We start from the raw sequence: 19,398 nt of genomic DNA, 5'->3' as shown, positions 1-19,398 counted from the left end.
CTAGAGCCCCAAATAATGGACTTCCTTAAGTTTTTATTGGCATCTTTGTGTTTGTATGATAAAACATTTAGCTAACTAAAGGAATTATCTAAATGCTAATTTTCCAGAAAGGGTTTCCACTAGATGCAACTTTAGATGATATCAAAGAATGGCTAGATCCTAAAGCCAATGTAGAAAACATTCAGATGAGAAAGACACTTCAGAAAACTTTTAAGGTAACTACTTTAAACAGTATTTTGCCAGCTCTAAATTTTTGGAGGGAACAATTTCATTGATATAATTAAATGCTACTGTTCTTCATCCAGGGATCCATATTCGCAGTATTTGATAGTGTCGAATCTGCAAAGGCTTTTGTTGAGATTCCAAACCAAAAGTACAATGATACAGAGCTGATTATCTTTTTCAGGTGAGTATGACTTCTGTTATACATCTCAGTTTGCAAGGCTCTGAACTGGACTGAATAGACTACTCAGTTTGAAGTAGTGTTGGGAACATGTTAGTCATCTGGTACATCAAACACCTGTATATTACTGAATCCACTTGGGTTTCTTTTCATACACTTGCTAGGTTTTTTCTTTGTTCTTCCACAAAGACCAGCATACATGGTCTCTTCTCCCCCTCCCCCTGTGGACTGCATCAGTCTGATAAACTGGGATTGAATTGAAATAAGTTAGCCTCATGACTAAATAGGAATTTAAACCTGACTTACATTCTGCCTTCTTGCCCCCATTTCCTCTTTTATTTGTTCCTAAGAGAGCTAGTGTGGTGTAGTGGTTTGATTGTTAGACTCGGACACTGGGTGGGAGACCAAGGTTCATATCCCCACTCAGCAATGGAAACCCACTGAGTGATCTTGGGCAAATCATTTTATCTCAGTCTCAGAGGAAGGCAGTGATGAGCCCCTCTGAACAAATCTTGTCAAGAAAACCCAGGATAGGTTCTCCATAAGTTGGAAACAGCTTGAAGGCACACAACAACAACAACAATGTTATATTTCAATTGTTATGTTAAGAAAGTTTTTTTTTAAAAAGTCTTACATGATATATCATTTATTAAGTTATTAAATATAGGAGATGCCAGGAAAACTGGTATGCGAGACTGAGCAATATGCCACAGTTAAACACAGGAACACCATTAGTGACCCTAGAGGCTGATATCAAAGAAAGAAAAGGCCATCCCAAAATATTCTTCTAAAGAGACTAAAATTTATAGGCTGGGCAGATGGTCCTTGAGGATATGTACAAAAGAAATGAATGGATACCATCTCTTGCAGAACTTACTACTAGTGCTTTCCTCCATGGGAACACGACTTTGCTAATTGATTTTTCTCACACAAATCCACCAAACAGTGATACCTTTATTGGCCAATAAATGCATTAGACATGTTAGTAAGATGCCTACATTCTCTTGTTTCTGTCCTTAATTAAGATGGTATGGGAGGGCATCTTTTGCAGGCTGGGAGATTTTCAAAGTCCAGGAAATTTACAGTCCATTTGCATCTCAACAAGGATGGTCATCCTGTGTGCTTGTACTAACTATAAATGTATAGACCTTACAGCTGACTTTAGTGCAGGGCACTTCCTGTCTGATTGTGGCTAAAAGGTCTTATTGAAGCTTCAGGTTTTTTTGTCTTGGCAAAGGGGCCTTTTATTCTCTTTGAGCTAATGTTTTTGTATCTCCTCTCTTGCTCATTCTTCCTGCCCTTTGCTACCAGCTATGACTGAAAACAGATAAGAGTAGAAAGTTCTTGCTGAGAAATGGAGGAGATTTAGCACAGGGATAAGAGCCTAATCGTGCTTTAAGGAGGCCAGATGGCCAGTATTACGAAGAGCTCATACCAACAGTTATTCTCTAAACAGTAACTGGTAGTGCATCTGAGTATAGGTATTGGTTGTGACAAGTTAGACTTCATAGGGATGCTACCATATTTTTCTATTTAAATAGGAGTCCAAAATTGATTGGTTTAATTAGATTATATTCTATGCAGGGATGATTACTTCGCAAAGAAGAATGAAGGCAGAAAGCGGAGCAAATTGGAAGCAAAAGCAAAGGCCAAACAGTAAGTAGCAATTTGAATTTTGAAATTAGCATCTGCTTGTTTGCCAATATTTACTTACCTGACTTCACCATCTTTTTGTAACAGGCAGAAGGAAGAAAAACAGAAGCAAGCAGAAGATGCTGAAATGGTACATACTTCTTGATTTCATTGACACATTATTCCATTTGGTATTGTTTCTATTTGTTTGCCTATGCCTCTGTGTAACAAGAAGGAAAGTGTCAGAATAAAGATTTGGAAAGCAGTTAGCTAAGGCTGGACTTTGCTGCCCTGGGCTTAGAAAAACAATGAGATAAATGGAAATGCTTCAGCTCCGACTTTCACCAAAACAATACCAGCCCTATAAATGGTAGAGCTAAGCCAGTATGCCATGGCTCCACCTAGGGTGCAGCTGCAGTGCAGAAATAATGCAGCTTGACACCACTTTAAGTGCTGTAGCTCCAGTCTATGTAATCCTGGGATTTGTAATTTTACAAGGTCTTTAGCCTTCTCTGCCCAAAAGTGCTGGTACCTCATAAAACTACAAGTCCCAGAATTCTGTAGGATACAGCCATGACAGTTAAGTGGGTTCAAAGTGCATAGTTTCTATAGTGTGGATGCACCCTAGAGTGTATGAAATACAGCGGATCCTTGTTATACGCTGGGGTTTGGTTCCAAGATCCCCCGTGTATAACAAAATCCGTGTATGCTCAAGTCCCATTAAGTATAATGACACAGCAAAATGGTGTCCCTAATAAAAAATGGAACATCAAGGTAAATTTATACTTTTTTAGAACATTTTCAAACCGTGTATGCTTGAATCCGTGTATAAAAAATCCGTGTATAAGGGCCGACTGTACCAGTACAGTGCTCATTTTGCAGGTTAATCTGCATTTCTCTTCCACTGCTGTGACTACAGATTGCCCTCAAAGATAAGAAGATGGAAGAGGATGGAAATGTTTGTAGTGGACATGAGACTTGATGTCCTTTTTCCTTTTAGAAATTTTAAGTGCTGGATGCTTAGCTCTTAAGTACTATTTATATGTGCTTATTATGAACCTGCTAGAGCTATATTAGAGCAGGACACAGAAAACAAATCTGCCTTCTTGTATCCACTAGGCTATACTGTGAAAAATATTCTGGTGACAGAGATCAAAAAGATTGTCATACAAACCTGGGTAGCCAAATGAATAAGGCTTCGTAACTATCTTTTCTCTTTCAAGTTTCTTTAAACAGTGAGGTTTAATTTAAAATAAGGAGGTCATATATCCATAAACATTTTGCCAAACTTCCAAAAGTTAGTTGCTTCCATTGGTGTCTTAACATTACATTTCCTAGTGAGTATCATTCTTCTAGGTGAAACTGGCTTTCCTGTTTAAATCACACCTGGATACATTCTATATTGTGGATTGAATATGATTATGTTCTGCTTGATATGATTATGTTAGAGCAGAGGTTTCTAAACATGGCTCCTCAGATGTTGTTGGACGTCAACTCTGATTGTGACCTTTACTGCTTGCATCATACCTTCCAACTCCTGTCCAGTGGAGCTTTTCTGAAGGGCGGAGTATACATATAAAATAAAATATGAAAGCCTACTTTCACTTGATCCAGCCACTTGTATGCTGGTACCTTCATAAACCTGTAGTGGACTCCACCTCACCCACATTTATTTCAGTTGATGGGATATGAAGATGTGGACATCCATCCATTTTCCTGACCCATGGGTTATTAGGACTGTGGAAGGGACAGAGTTTTTAATGCTTCTTTGTGTGAGGAAGTAATGCTGGCTATGATAATGCAAAAACTTTTGAAGAAGCTTCTCCCAACTGCCTCCTAGTTATGAACAGCCCTTTTGCAAAAAAAATCTTGCAGGATATGGAGTATCTAGACCCATTCTGGTCTGAGTTCAAGACTAAATTGATCTTGGTGATCCTGGTCATTACTACTTCAGAAGTTTTATTTATGTGGTGCCTGCTTTTTTTATAACTTTATTTTATGGCTTGACTGGGAATTCTGAGAATTGCACTCCCAGAAGTAACTTTTCCAAGTTCAGCCCAGTCTTAATTAAATTAAACATCACTAGAGCCTGCTACAATAATAAAACCCATACAGTTCATGTATGGGTAGATGCGTACAGCCCTAATAGGAGGACTACTGAGTCAAACCTGTAGCATTTGATGGTTTATGGAAAGGTCTCATTACTACTAGGCACATTTCAAAACTAATTGAAATAGGTGGTTTCTAATTATGTAAAAAAACAACATTGGAATGCTACAAGCTACAGAACACACTTTGCTCGTCATCAGAACCCAAAGTGGGCCTCTGTAACCTTTGAAGTGGCTAAACCCATTACAGTGACACTGCCAAAGTAATGAAATCATATAATGCATTTATACCATAGTTACTGAGGAAATAATTGCAAGCAACATTGTTTGTAATAAATTACTTCCAACTCTATATGAAAAATTGGCTCTTCCTCAGCTGTTTGTACAGCACAGAGATGAAGATACAATGATAGGGAGATCCCTTCAGGTGTTGTTCTTCATATCAGTCTAATGTATGGATGAAGAGGACAGGGCAATACTTGGAGAACCCCTCCCATGCCGTCCACTGAAGAGAGAGAGCAGTCTGAAGAAGCCTTTTCATTGTACAAAGGTTCCTCCAGGATTACACATCACTTTTGTAGCCTGGCCATGTAGAGCAGGCTTTCTTCTTCAGACTTCTCTCTCCTTGTCAAAGTTCTGGAAAGATGTACGAGTCTCTTTCCTATGATACTCAAAAGATATACAGTACCTGTCTGGCTTAGCTAAAACAATTTTTCCCTCCCTTAAAGAAATCCCTGGAGGAGAAGAAGGGATGCTTGCTGAAATTCTCTGGAGACCTGGAAGATCAGACTTGTCGAGAAGATCTCCATGAAGTTTTCTCTGATCATGGTGAAATCAAATGGGCAGACTTTGTCCGGGGTGCAAAAGAGGTCAGATTGGATTACTGCAGTATTTGTAAGATGATGAAATGTTAATCAATTGGAGCAAGTTTTCAGGTTTTACAGGGTCCAAGGCACTTTCTCTTATTATAACTTTTCTGTTTTAAATCTACCAACAATACCGTAAAGATGAAATCATAACAGAACTTGTCACACCCAAACTTTCTTGGCTTCTATTCATCCTAGATCGTTTAAAAATCTGGAATGTAAAGCTTGCTGGAGTAAATGGCTTTTGCTTGCCCTTCTAATCTGTATAATAGATAGAATTAGAAATGCAGTTGTAAAATTTAAAGAAATGATAGTGATTAATTAATAGCTAAGAGCTTTTCAGTCATGGATGGAGAATGTGGGACCCTCTAGATGTTGTTTGACTCATTGTTTTTCATCAGTGGCTGTGCTGCCTAGAACAATTATGGTCAATATCGGGAGGTCCCCAGATTACTCATGAGTGTTAAAACCTATAGGTATAAATCTAGAGGTGGATTTCTGTGGCTCAAACTGCATCTTTCAGAATTGAGAAGTGATCTCTGCTTCCACTTCCCAAAAACTTGTTTCAAAAGGCTAAGAATCCCTCTGGAGATGGTGGTACTGGTATTGTTGTTGTGGGATGAGGGCTCCAGGAGGAAAGGGAAGAAAGTTATCTTGTGCTGGCACTGTATCACTATCATGACACTGGGTTCAGGCCATAGGCTTACCGCATCAGCAGTGTTCTATAGAATAAATTTTGTATATACAGTAGTTCTACTGCTGCTGGCTGTTCTCACAACAGCTTTGTGGGAATTGTCTACCCAACATGTGGCCCTGTAGGATCAAGTGCCATCTTTAGTATCCATGCTGACCCCCAAAGATTTTCCGTTCTGATGGTTCTACTGTTTTTTCAGTTGAAAAATCTTCTGATCACAGCATGCTGTTTCACCCCCAAACAGTAAACCCATCCAAACAGCTAGCAGTGATGCATTATCCCTTCTGGTCACCCAGAATGGTGGCCAGGATGATGCCATTCAGTCCTTTAGAAGAGCCCAAAATTGAGAGGTGCTCTCCTTCAGATCCTGGAGCATGCCCATCCCTGTTTTATAAGATACTGCCATGAATAAATCCTTCTTCATGGCTTCCTGAAGCCAATCATCTATTTTCAAGGGAAATGGGGAATGCTGTTTAGGACAGAATAATTTGTGAACAGTTACCTACACATGGCTTTCTTCAGGTCATGTTCTGAAACTAAACAGTAGTAAATAGTTGTCCTGTCCCCAGCTGAACAGTATACATTGACTAAATAAATGAAATCAAGTAGGAAGGGAGGAGTATTCATGGAATAGCTTGTGTTAACATCTCAAATGGCTTACTTGCAATTTTCAGCTGCCAATCACTTGTTCTTCAGGTGGCAGATGTGTGGGAAGCCATCATTTTGTGGGGGTAGGGGGGGCAGTTCCTCATCATAGAGAACTGGCTGAAAGCAAGTTGAGTGATTCCTGCATTGATTCAAATTTTCTTTTACCCTGCAGGGGATTATCTTGTTCAAGAGTGGTGCAAAAGAGATACTGGACAAAGCCAAAGAAGCAAATAATGGGAATTTGCAGCTGCGAGGCAAAGATGTTACATGGGAAGTGCTTGAAGGAGATGGGGCAAGAGAAGCACTGAAAAAAATCATGGAGGGACAGCAAGAATTGTTAAACAGAAGGAAAGGAAAAGGTGATTTCCCCTTTTAGTTTTCAGTATTGGCATTCTTAACAGCTGAGTATCATAGTTTGGACAAGGGGCTATTTTCCTAAAGTAGGGTTCCTGTTCAGACAGCCACATTGTTATGTGTATTAGAAGCATCTCTGAATTTGTTAGTGGCCCATGGAAGGGCCAGCGTTTGTATGTTTCTGTTTCAGGGCAGTAATAGCAGCTGGCTGCCCAGAAAGATAGAAGTTCTAAGATTAGTGCTGGAAGAGCGGCAGATTCTGAACTTACAGGGAAGGAGCTGCAGACATGGTGGTGAATTAGGCTGTACTGCAGAACCAAATGTTTTAATGGCAAGCTGAAATAATGATTATTCTGCAACAGTAAGAATGTTTTGGGGCCTCACAGTGAAAGAGACTGGAAAACAGGGGTATTTAGGTGGTAAAGAAAGTATTTGGAATCCCAAAACTGATTCACTTGTGTACCAATGCAACTTCATTTCTCATTGTTGACAGCTAAATGGGCAAAATTGCCCAGGCACTATGTTTTGAAGTCATAGCAAATAATCTACTTGTGAGGGCTGGTCTGAGTATTTGGCCATATACACTAGATACTTGGGAAGAGCTCAATAGTACAAGTAGAACACACATTGAAAACAGATCCCTGGTTCAATCCCTGGCCTTTTCAGGTATGGCTGTGAAAGATTCCTACCTGAATCCATGAAGAACTGTTGCTAATATGAGGCAATCAATACTGAATGAGTTGGACCAGTGCTCTGATTCTGTATAAAATAGTTAATCTTTTTTTTTTTTTTTTTGAGATAAGACTGCAGTAAATCCCTTAAACTGAATAACGGTATTTTAAGTTGTACATCTCCTGTTTGACAGTTTATAAAGGGAAAGGGAAAGGTGGCAAAGGACCTCAAGGTGCACAAGCCAGAAAAGTGAAATTCCAAGGCAAGAAAACAAAATTTGAGAGTGAAGACGAAGAGGAGGGTGAAGACAATGGTACAACAGGTAAGCTGTTTTCTTCACTGATATCAACTTCTAAATGCATGCATACATCCATTACGGTACCCTGAAGTGTTACTGTAAAAGAGTAAAACGACTTTTTTCAAAATAATGTTGGTGGATTTTTCTGGCTTTAACCATAGCTTCCTAGTATAAAATGATATCAGGTTGGAGTAAAGACCATACTTCTACATCTGAATCTTTTCATTTTTAGCTTGATTGTCCAAATGTCTTAGCAAAAAATTTATTAGCTTTCCTGATAGCAGCACAAACCATTCTGATTCTTCAAAGAGCTTGACAAGAAAATTACTGCTTTTTCTTTCTCCTTGCCCTTTAGAAAAAAAGTCAATATATTAAGTTTGGTTGTGGAGTGGGTTAGCAAAATATTAGTTGTTATAGGCAGAGCTGTTACAGCATGGGAAACATTGCAAAGTCCTAAAGATTGGCATGCATCACGTCATCTGCCGCACTCAAAATGGGTAGTCCAGAAAGTATCACATTGGTAAGGCCTGTATCTGTTGTACATTTCTTTTGCAACCATAATCCTTATAGCCCATCAGTCCAAATAGATCTAGAGGTTGTCTTATAGGAAAACAGTCCTTTAAAATCTGGCTCTCCCATAGGATGAGTACAGTTTACCTTGAATGGCAAGAGATCAAGTCATATACATTCCTTAATGGTATCACATTGCTATTTGTCCAAATAAGGAGAATATTTGATACTGTTCCGTAAAATGGAACAGTTTACTGTTTTAGTACTTTATTGGCACCAGAACATGTTTGACTTCATAATACTGAGTGAGATCTTGATCTTGCAGAGTCAACAAGTCCTAAGAAAAGGCCACTTGAAGATGCTGAGCATGAAGAGTCTGCCCCGAAGCAGCTAAAAACAGAAAATGGAGCTGGAAATAAGGAATAGCACTCCAAAAAGAATTTTTTATTCTTCTAAAAAGTTTTAAGTCATTCCTCCATCTTTGTCACAAGAGAATCTAATAAAATCAACTTCGATGTCCACCTGTAGAGTCCAAGAAGAACATGAATCTTTTGAGATTATTTCCTTGGAATACTTGCTCATTTCAACAGGCAATTTTTCAGAGTTAATTTTACAGTAAGATAAAAGGAAGGGCTCAAGAAATTGATTCCCCTCATTCAACTGTCTATGAATTTGTATGAATTACACTTCAACATATTGCGTATTACACAATTGTCTGAACTAATATGTTGCAGAAGTGGAACAATTAATGTATGAAATTACATCACCACCTTGAGTTTCATGGAAGGATGGACTAAAAAAATAAAGCAACTATGTACAGTCATCTTGTTCAAATAATTCAGGGCTAAATTGGTTTCCAATGTTCTCCTAGTTAAGATATGCATCTACTTTTCCTTTGTACCATAATAACAGAAGATGTCTTTATTCTGTCTAGAGAAACAACTTTTTTCCTATTAGTAAATAGAGAATTGGCATAATACTCTGCATCTTTGGTAGTGCTGAAGTATCTCATCTTGAGCTTTAAGATTAAGAGTCATATACCCATCCTTGGCATACCAGATTTGTATCCTTCTGTAATAAAACTATATGTGGTTGTGCCCATGTTTTAAAGGTCATGGATAAGCAGAGATTAGACCACCACCACTGATATTCCTTGATACTTTGCACACTATTTGCCTTCCACTGGTGGTTAAGGAAGCTGCTTGTATTTGCTTATACTACCACAAAAATGGGAATCATGCAGCTCTCCGGATGCTCTGGGACTCAACCCTGCCTCAACACTGGCTGGAGGGCCACATGATTTCCACACACCCCCCCCCCCCCGCTTTTAAGAGATCAGAAGGATAGGTGAAGATGACAAAAATCTAATACTACATGTTGGATTCAGTGGTTCCTGACTCTGAAGCGATTAAAGACCAAGAGATACTATACTTCAAACTTATGTCCAGTTTGAAATTTGTAGTTAAAATTGAGACCATATTCTGAGGGACTTCTGCAGGGCAGTTAAGAGGGCAGATATAGCCCTAGCTTAAAAATGATCACAGGTCATCTTTTCTACACAGTTCAGTTGTTAAGGTACAAATTCATATTTTTGTCTTTATTTAGAAGTGGTTTCATACTCACTGATTTCTTCTTGTGAAACTTATATGATGCCAGTAGGTCATATCTCAGTTCTTTAAAAAATGAAACAGAAGTGGTTAAGGTGCAGGTGATATGCACATTAGTGGTATTAAACACTGGTATTGTGTCTCTGGTAAGCACCAAATGCTTTTGAGTAGTGATGAAATAAAACAAGTGAGCTGGAAACATGAATAGGAAGATGAGACAGGTTTGTCCTATTTGAATGTTTTGCTATGTGGGGGCATTTATTCTGTGCTATTGAGAGAATGAGAACAAAATATATGCCTACAGTACAGAGGAAAGCTACCTGCGGTGTTTTGTTATGCAGAAATTCAATGGGAACAGTTTTTAAAATGTGAATATTTCAAAACATTTAACGCTACCTGCTCTGCTAAATGATAGTGTAAGTAGGCAAACATCTATGCAGCTGTTACAAAATGATTTTCAGAAGTTTCGACATGCAAGTTCTTAAAAAAAACAACAACTCATGAATAATAATTATTGTAAGGCAGCCTGAGTAAAAACACATTTTCTGCATAATCCTATATAACAGCTATTCCACTTATTTTAACAAATTGAAATTATTTACTTCTGCAGAACAGCTTTTGTTGGGCTTCAGTACAGCCTCCCATCTAAGCACTTATCAACAAACCTTCAGCAGAGAATGGTATCACATACATTCAAGGCAGACCTAAATATGAACAACTAGTTCTTACCTGCTAAAACTTCCATCTTCACCTTCCATTCATCTGCTTTCTTCTGAATATGCTAAGCAATGAAGTGCAAAATAATTAGTGGGCATCTTGACACCAGCAGAATTATGCCCAGCTTCTTTTGAATTGAAGTAGGAGTTGGTGATAACACCCTCCTTCTGCTTTTAAAATAGAATTGCTCCAATTGCAACCAAAAATAAATAATCCTAAATCTAAACCAAAAAGAAAGCCCTAAACCCAAACCAAAAAGGAATAATCCTAAATATAAACTATTGCAGCATAACCAGTTATGTCACCATGTTCCATGTCTGTGCTCCTCAAACTGCTCATGAGTTCTCATCCTACTGAGCCCTGAGAATACATGCAAAATCATAAAATGCTTAAAAACGTACTTGCCGGGTTGAAGTTTTGTGTAATGAATATACAGCTGTTCTCGCCATTTGCAGTGCTGTTTTCAGAAAAGCCATATCCATACCTATGAAAATAAAGATTTGCTTCAGTTTTGAGACTAACTTTTTTAGTAATCTTTTACGTATGACTGTTGTCATTCATGCACATAATTGTCTTAAAAAGTATTATTATAGTAATGAATAAATATGGAATAGTAATGAGTAAGTATTAAATATTTGAAGGGATGCAATATTGAGGATGGAGCAAGGATGTTTTCTGCTGCTCTAGAGAATAGGACCCAGAGCAATGGATTGAAATGGCAGGAAAAGCTATTCCACCTCAACATTAGGAAGAACTTCCTGACAGTAAGAGCTATTTGACAGTGTAACACACTTTCTCAGATGGTGGTGGAGTCACCTTTTCTGGAGGTTTTGAAACAGAGACTGGATGGCCATCTATGGCAGGGAATTGGACTGGATGGCCTCTGAGGTCTCCAGCAGCTCTATGATTCTATGAAACAGATTTTAAATGTTGTCGTTTTGGTGTTCATGAAAGTTGGCAACTTTTCACAATTCAATTTTATTTGGAAAGAACTGTTTTATTTAGACTTGTCTCTGTTTTCACCACTATACGACTAATTAAATAAAGTACAGTAAATCTGAATGTTTAGCTTTGCCAGCTCCCCCCCCCCCCCAACAGTAATAAGAGCACGTTCCTAACTGACAAGATGGTAAATGGCAAGCTGAAGATGTGCTGAATTCAAACACCACCCAAACCAGGGTGTGTGGAAATTCCTTAGGGCTACCCTCATCCTGGCCTAACTTTGTGCCAGTATTATGGGCTACAGGAGATTTGGATTTGGCATTTTTCCTCCACCCCTTCTAAACTCCTATCTTATCAGTATAGCCAGTGGATTGCTCTGCTGGCAGATCTCGAGATCAACCAGCAGACGATTCTCTTAAGTAGAAATGCACTTCTACTGATAGAAGAGGGTTCTACATAATCCTAATAAATTATAGCTGGCACATGTTCATAATAGGTTTGCACTTCCTTCTGAATTATGTTTTCATAACTTTTGTTTAGGATAATGTTTCTAGTAACTGTTCAGTATCTCTATAAGTAAAATAAGAATTTGAAGCAGAGCAATAACAGGTGTGGAGAATGACACAAGTAGTAATTGGATTTCTGTACTTGGAGAAAACAAGACTGATAAGAGGATTATAGAATCTTTCAATTTCCAAGTGAAACCAAAAAGCTTTGTATTAGACATGAAGACAGGTAGGCAAGGCTTGTTGAGGGGTCTTGGGAACTGATGTTCAACAACAATTGGAGGGGGCCAGAAGCTGCTCAGTCTTGTATCTGAAAGAACTCGAATCTATTACTGAGAAGTGTAGTTAGCCAAAACATTTTGCTGAGTGATTTCTGGTGGGTACAGACACTGAATAACTTAAGATCCTTCAAGCTTCCCCTCCCCCATTTACCTTGTCATTAGAAAAGAAAGTGCACTGTCTTCTGACAAGGAAAGCTTTGAAAAGAGCTCCAGGATGAGGTTACTTCCCAATGATGAAAGGATTACTAACCTTTATTGTGCTTAGTTCCAAATGGAGGATTCATAATAACTGTGTCAAATGTTTTTGGCATTTTTTCAGGCAAAGAACATATGTTGCACTGAAGCATATCAACATTTGTGAGCTCAAATTCTTCAGCATTTCTGCTAAATACTTCTAAAGCGTCAGGATCTATATCAAATCCTACACATAACCTGGGAAGAGATAATTTTTTAAAAAATTAGCAGAAACCTTATTAAGACATACTATAGATTACTACAGTATATACTTGTCTATAAGTCTAAAAAATTTACTGGTACACCCACAAATTGACCCCAAAATCCCAGGTTGACTTATTTATGGGTCACTATGGAAATGTGATAGCAGCTCTTTCAGATTTCTCCATTTAGTGTGGAGAGGAGTTTAGCAAGAAAGAGCCAAGCAGAAAGAGTTCTGGGTGTTTGATTGATATTGCTGAGTCCCCCTCCCGACTCTGCGTCTGCCTGAAACAAGCTGAAACGATGAATAAAAGGAACAGTGAGAGTCTCTCTTGCTATACGCACACATACACAAACTGAAGAAGCCTCCATGTTTTGCCCTCGATCTATCCACGGGTCAGGGCTAAAATCCATAAATTTGGCCCCAAAACCTGACCTCAACTTATACATGAGTATATACGGTACTTAAAATGTGCTACTACATGTATTAATATGATACTAAATATCTATCTAGGTTGCACCTATGAATATTTTTTGTGTCAAAGAGGACAAAGGGGATTTATATACCATTGGTCAGAAAGCCCAATGCAATTCTGTATGGTTACAAAATATAGGCAACAAAAGGATATTTCTCCTCTAATTCTAGGTTTATAGGAAGAACAACCATACTGTACAAAATGGTTCATATTGCACATTATCTAAACCTCAATCAGTAAGGATGATCAATGCAGTTTTGGTCCTATGAATTCAGAGGTCCTACATTCATAGAGAGGACCTGCCTATTTGAATTTACCCAGGGATGTGCATTCTACTCAAAGTAGAAAACTAATATTAGAATACCATCTCATTTATGCTTGCAGTTTCTATCCCAGCCAATGAGGCATACAAGCCTCTGAAACTGCATGCACCTTAATAAGACCAGACAATTAACCTCTAAATTTGAGTTTAATACTTTATTGTTATTTCAATATATATGAAAAGACATTAAAAGAGAGAGTTAGTAAATGGATATCAAAATATCTACATAGGAACCAAATCCCTCTCCTTTAGACTTAAAAAAAACAACAACACACACACACACACACACACACACAGGCACCTACCCTGCTCCCAGCATGGAACTTCCAATGCTCAGCACACCACAACCGCATCCAAGGTCTGCAACAATCTTGTTTTCAATATCATCAAAGGTATTGTGGATTGTATAAAGCATACATGCTTGGGAACAAAGATGAATTGTTGTTGTTGTTATTATTATTATATTCACTTATATCCTGCCTTTCTCCCCCTATAGGGACTCAAGGCGGCGAACAGCAAATTTAAAACAATACAATTTAAAAACAATACAAAAGCATTAAAATGTATAAATATAAATTTTAAAAAACAATTTGACAATTTTAAAACTTAAGACAGCTATGCTTTAAAATGTAAAATATGTTAAAACTCTATGCAGACCTTAACATCTAAAAAGCCCAACCCTTGTCAGTATGAAAAAGTCTGACAGCACAAAAATGTTTTTATCTGCCGCTGAAAGGAGAGCAAGGAAGGGGCCATCCTGGAAGAAAGACTGGCAACAGAATTAGGGCAAATTGTACCCTTAAAAGACACTGGACCCTGTCTTATCTTGGAATCTAAGCAGCATCAGCCCTGGTTAATATTTGGAAGGTAGACCGCCAATTAATACCAGGTGCTGTAGGCTATATTTCTGAGGAAGGAACTGGCAAAAACACCTCTGAGCATTCCTTATCTAAGAGAACCCTATGAAATTCATGGGGTCTCCATAAGTTGAGCATAGATTTGAAGGCACATGTGCGCACACACAACTGAAATTAATTTAAGGTGGTCTGACCCTTCCCTTACATTCATTAAAGCAATATCTTATAGGCATCCAAATGCCCCTTATGATCAATCTTAAAGCAGGTAAGACCATTTTTACCAATACAACTGTAAGGTAAGTAATCTTTAAAAAAAAAAAAATCTCAGAGGCCCAGACAAAAGATGCATAGCAAATGCTGTGCAGCAAAGCAAGTAAGCACCACAACAAGAAAGTCTTGTAAGATGTCTGTTTCAGGAATGTTTGTTAAACTCTTAACTTTTATGACTCTTCCAGAAAAACTAGTCCTGATCTACACTCTATAGATTAACCACTGTGGTTATATTTAGGTATTAGGAGTGTTACTGTAACATACAGAATTAGAATAGTTATTGGAATTAGCTTGTTAAAATTCATATGACAGACTCATATTATTTAGAAAATAAACAGAATAATTAGATTTACCTGCAATGTGTGGCCGTGTTGGATATTGTTCAAGCTGCAATTTTGGATTCTCAAAAGAATCAACCTGTTGAAGGCAGCTTTCAAGTTCTTTAAGCTTTAATTTCTTCATGCTTATAGTTGAAGCTTGAAAAGATATGTTTGTTGTCAGATGTGCACAGGAATTAAAACATGGGCATTTTCTAATTATTATTTTTCTAATTATTATTTTCTAATCATTACATTTTAGCGTAAACCCCAAAAATAGTTTCTATTTCTACGGTTTGTTCCCACTCTGTTCTACTTTCATTCTACTTCTCCTGTTTGTTTTATTTAGTGCAGTTTCATCAAGGACTGTTTAAAAATATGAGCGCAGAACAAGATATTTAAATTAAAAATATAAGACATTGCATCACGCAACAGAGAAGAACAGCAGCAATCTTTCTATTCAATTCCTTTGCACAGATATAGGATGGGTGACACCTGGCTGAATGAAACTACATGTGAAAGGGATCTAGGAGTCCAAGTAGACCACAAGTTGAACATGAGTCAACAGTGTGATGCGGCAGCTGACAAGGCCAATGCGATTTTAGGCTGCATCAATAGAAGTATAGTATCTAGATCAAGGGACATAATAGTGCCACCCTATTCTACTTTGCCAGGCCCCACCTGGAATACTGTGTCCAGTTCTGGGCGCCACAATTAAAAAAGGACATTGAGAAACTGGAGCCATGTGTCCAAAGGAGGGCGACTAAAATGGTGAAAAGTCTGGATGTTTAGCCTGGAGAAGGTTAAGAGGTGATATGACAGCCCTGTTTAAAAGAATGTCATGTTGAGGAGGGAGCAAGCTTGTTTTCTGCTGCTCCAGAGACTAGGACCCGGAGCAATGGATGCAAGCTACAGGAAAAGAGATCCCACCTCAACATTAGGAGGAACTTCCTGAGAGTAAGGGCTGTTTGACAGTGGAACACATCTCCTTCCTCGGAGTGTAGTGGAGTCTCCTTCCTTGGAGGTCTTTAAAGGTAGGCCTCCCAATGTTTCACATCAAATGTATAAAGCATCCTCAGCCTTTACCTTTCCTGCAGCTTCCCAGAAATGCCACTTCCGGTTTGTGCAAACGTTTAATCCTTCCCCCTTGCAGGAGGGAAACGAAGACCCCTGTCTTTTGGTTCCTAGGTGGCATTCTAGCCAACTCTGAGCAAGGACTCAGCTGTGCCTTTGGCGCCCTCTGCTGGAAGCAGGAGGAACAGGACCCACCAAGGCTGGTGTTAGGCACCTTTTGCACTCAGGCCTCTTTGGAAGAAGCTGCTTTAGGTCTGAGAACTCTGACTCCATGGTGGACTGAATCCTCCTCCCTGATCTCTAGGGCTGCTGCCACACCGAGGAAACAATCCAATCTGATACCACTTTAATGCCCAAGGCTCCTGCCTATGGAATCCTGGTAGTTATAGGTTTGCCTATAAGGCCGAGAGAGTGTGACTTGCCCAAGGCTACTCACTGGATTTAATGGCTGAATGGGGAACTGAACCTTGGTCTTCAGAGCTGTAGTCCAAAAGTCAAGCCACTTAACCGTGGTGGCTTTTCTTCTCCCTGAAATAGGGCTTCCATCCCCTGGTGAACATTGAGAAACTGGAGCGTGTCCAAAGGAGAACAACTAAAATGGTGAAGGAAACCATGCTCTATGAGGAACGCCTTAGGGAGCTGATATGATAGCCCTGTTTAAATACTTGAAGGGATGTCATATTGAGGAGAGAGCAAGCTTGTTTTCTGCAGCTTCAGAGAACAGGACTCAGAGTTGTTGAAGGTCCTCAACATTAGAAGGACCTTCCTGAGAGTAAAGGCTGTTCGACAGTGGAACACACACTTTCCTCAGAGATTGTAGTGGAGTCTCCTTCCTTAGATGTCTTTAAGCAGAGGCTGGAGGGCCACCTGTCAATGGGGGTACTTTGATTGAGAGTTCCTGCATGGCAGAATGAGGCTGGACTGGATCAGGGCCCTTGCGGTCTCTTCCAACTCTATGAGTCTATGGTGTCCCTTGTCCAGGTTGACCAGACATCCTCTTCCTTTTCCAGGACATGTCCTCCATTTCAGCCTTCAAAAAACTTCCTCCATATTGAGTATAATTCAGAAGCATTTATTTGTTTTCTTGTTCGTTATATTCTGAACCTAAAACCCAATTTCTGGGATCTATTCTGCCTTATTGAGATTCTAATACAGTACAATGGTAACTCACAAGGTTTCTCCTTTTGCCCTGGCAGCCATGAAAATTCAGGCAAGATATGTTCCTGGTATTGCTGTTGATTGCTCTGGGGATGCCCTCCTTTAACTGTAGCTTCATTGTTTACATTTTATGTGTTTTAACCGAATTGAATTTTAAATCCTTTATATATGCCAGATTGGCCCAAACACTGCAGAAATAATCCAGTTTGGGATCGCATTACCTGCCCTGGCTCAGTGCTAGGGAATCCTGGGATTGTAGTTTATTGTGGCCGCAGAGCTTAAGGGATTTCAGGGAACTGTAGTTTTGTGAGACATTTGGCCTTCTCTGTCAGAGAGAGCCCTAGTGCCACAACAAACTACAATTCACAGGATTCCTCAGCACTGAACCAGGGCAGCTAAAGAGGTCTCTAGATTTACCACACCACACTCTTATACTGGTGCGATTCCACTTTGGCTGCCGCCTCCTGTTGCATTCTGGGATCTCAAGTTTAAGGGGGGGGCGTTTCAGAATCCTCAGCAGAGAGCTTTTAGGTCCACTGGACTACAAACCCCAGAATGCTATAGGAGGCAGTCAAAGTGGAATAGCAGCACTATAAGAGGGTAATGCGGTAAAAATGTGGTCACATGACCAAACTATCCTCTTATAGCATTGGTATTCTACTTTGACTGCCTCCTGTTGCATTGTGGGCCTTGTGGTTCAAAGACGTCCCCACATCACGGCACTAATAGTGCTGCTATTCCACTTAGACTGCTGTGGCTGTCTCCTCCTGTTGCATTGTGGGTCTTGTAGTTCAGTGAGGCCTGAGAGCTCTCTGCGTGGTCTCTCTCTCTCAGTCTCCACACAGTACTAGTGAGGGAAGGTGGGGGGCGGGACTTAGGGTAGCCATGGCGACGGGAGTGAAGGGGCTGCCTGTCAGGGGAGGCGCCGTGGTGTCGTCAGCGCGCGGCGACGAGAGGAGGGAGTTATCGCGAGAAGAGGAGGGAGAGGCGAGAAAGAGAGTGAGAAGGGAGGGAGGCAGGAGCGATAGCCGGTGTGTCCGCCATGGCAGCGGCGGCAGCGGAGTGGAGCTCCCAGGAGCAGCGGGCCACGGCTGCGCGGCTGAAGGCGGCGCTGAGCGCCGGAGGCTGCGAGGACGGCGAGGCTGCAGCTGCTGCGGGGGAGCTCCGGGCGCTGCTGGAGCGCGTGCTGCTGCCCTCCTCCTCCTCGTCGCCGTGGTCTCCGGGCGAGGCCCCTCCGGCGGAGGCGCTGCCGTGGTGCCGGTGGCTGCTGTCGGGCGGGGAGCCGTGGGAGGGCTTCGTGGCGTCGGTGCGCGCCTACGACCCGGCCACCCTCTGCGGCCTGGTCTGGACGGCCAACTTCGTGGCGTACCGGTGCCGGACGTGCGGGATCTCCCCCTGCATGAGCCTCTGCGCGGAGTGCTTCCACCTCGGGGACCACGCCGGACACGACTACAACATGTTCCGCAGCCAGGCGGGCGGCGCCTGCGACTGCGGGGACGGGAACGTCATGCGCCACGAGGGGTGGGTAGGCTCCCTGGGGACAGGGCGGGCGCCAAGGAGGCTGCGGGGGGATGCTCAGGCCCTCCGTCTGGGGAATCCATACTGTACTTCCATGAAGGCCTGCTTAGCCTCCCTTCTGGCCGCGGCCTCCCTTTTCCTTCATCTGCCCTCCATTTCGAGATGGAATCAGAAGCAGGACTTAAATTTCCGTCGGCGTGTTTCTAGCCTTGTATTTAGCCATGCCCTCCTTTGCGGTGAGGACCAGTGGCCACCCCGGGTCAAGCAGATCCAGGCATGTCCCTCGGTTTCAGCCTTCTTCTGCCCAGCAGGAATCCCAAAAGGCCCTCCATCTTGAGCATGACTGAGGAGCATAGATTCATACTTAGACGAGTCTTTTGAGATTTTCTTTCGAAATGCCCCCCCCTTTTCATTGAGCGTCCTCCATTTTGCGGTGCCTTGTCCTCCTTTGAGGTTAAGGCACCTGGAGGCTCAGGCAAGAGCACCCCAAACTTCAGAAGGACCAAAACAGTCTCCCACACACACACACACACATATATAGATAGATAGAAACACACACACACACACACATATATATAGATATACACACATGGACACACCTGTTGTTGTTGTTGTTGTGTGCCTTCAAGTCCTTTCTGACTTATGGCGGCCCTAAGGTGAACCTACTCTAGTTTCTTTCTTGGCGAGGTTTGTTCGGAGGAGGTTTGCCATGGACTGACTAGCCTGGTTCCCA

At 40.9% G+C, this 19,398-nt stretch overlaps 3 protein-coding genes across 9 annotated transcripts in view; 2 read left to right on the top strand and 1 right to left on the bottom strand.

Moving 5' to 3' along the window:
- Positions 1-11,030, top strand: part of SSB (small RNA binding exonuclease protection factor La) — a 24,085-nt gene extending 13,055 nt beyond the window's left edge. For both annotated transcript variants that reach the window (XM_042441458.1, XM_042441466.1), the window contains exons 5-12: positions 108-215; positions 306-406; positions 1,988-2,059; positions 2,144-2,186; positions 4,872-5,012; positions 6,524-6,710; positions 7,571-7,699; positions 8,511-11,030. In XM_042441458.1, the coding sequence (XP_042297392.1) occupies positions 108-215; positions 306-406; positions 1,988-2,059; positions 2,144-2,186; positions 4,872-5,012; positions 6,524-6,710; positions 7,571-7,699; positions 8,511-8,611 (882 nt within the window). In that variant the 3' untranslated portion in view covers positions 8,612-11,030. The remainder of the gene's footprint in view (positions 1-107; positions 216-305; positions 407-1,987; positions 2,060-2,143; positions 2,187-4,871; positions 5,013-6,523; positions 6,711-7,570; positions 7,700-8,510) is intronic.
- Positions 8,615-19,398, bottom strand: METTL5 (methyltransferase 5, N6-adenosine). 2 transcript variants are annotated; one of them, XM_042441487.1, is made up of 8 exons: positions 19,265-19,398; positions 14,952-15,074; positions 13,777-13,891; positions 12,489-12,670; positions 10,911-10,993; positions 10,522-10,573; positions 9,809-9,858; positions 8,615-8,707 (listed from the first exon to the last, which is right to left on the bottom strand). In XM_042441487.1, exons 2-8 carry the CDS (start codon positions 15,058-15,060, stop codon positions 8,648-8,650), a joined length of 651 nt encoding a protein of 216 aa, XP_042297421.1. In that variant the 5' UTR covers positions 15,061-15,074; positions 19,265-19,398; the 3' UTR covers positions 8,615-8,647. The 2 variants fall into 2 exon arrangements, with proteins under 2 accessions (XP_042297421.1, XP_042297413.1); XM_042441479.1 differs by lacking the exon at positions 19,265-19,398 and adding an exon at positions 16,002-16,045.
- Positions 18,141-19,398, top strand: part of UBR3 (ubiquitin protein ligase E3 component n-recognin 3) — a 126,140-nt gene continuing 124,882 nt past the window's right edge. For all 5 annotated transcript variants that reach the window (XR_006100867.1, XM_042441445.1, XM_042441436.1 and 2 more), the window contains exon 1: positions 18,141-18,668. Coding sequence is in view for 4 of the 5 variants with exons in the window: in XM_042441445.1 (XP_042297379.1) it covers positions 18,190-18,668 (479 nt within the window). In the remaining variant the exon portion in view is untranslated. The remainder of the gene's footprint in view (positions 18,669-19,398) is intronic.

This window comes from Sceloporus undulatus, chromosome 1 (genome assembly GCF_019175285.1).
Source record: "Sceloporus undulatus isolate JIND9_A2432 ecotype Alabama chromosome 1, SceUnd_v1.1, whole genome shotgun sequence".
Lineage (NCBI taxonomy): Eukaryota > Metazoa > Chordata > Lepidosauria > Squamata > Phrynosomatidae > Sceloporus > Sceloporus undulatus.
The sequence above is the reverse complement of the archived record's forward strand: the minus strand, read 5'-3'. Positions and strand labels throughout refer to the sequence as shown.

What these genes read in the sequence shown, in the direction of transcription:
- METTL5 (XM_042441487.1), bottom strand. Translation starts at nt 15,060, where the DNA reads ATGAAGAAATTAAAGCTTAAAGAACTTGAAAGCTGCCTTCAACAGGTT. An exon ending in TGGAACTAAGCACAATAAAG is followed by an intron (nt 10,994 to 12,488) that starts GTTAGTAATCCT and finishes TTATTTTCATAG; the next exon opens with GTATGGATATGGCTTTTCTG. An exon ending in AGTTTCACAAGAAGAAATCA is followed by an intron (nt 8,708 to 9,808) that starts GTGAGTATGAAA and finishes TGGACTCTACAG; the next exon opens with GTGGACATCGAAGTTGATTT.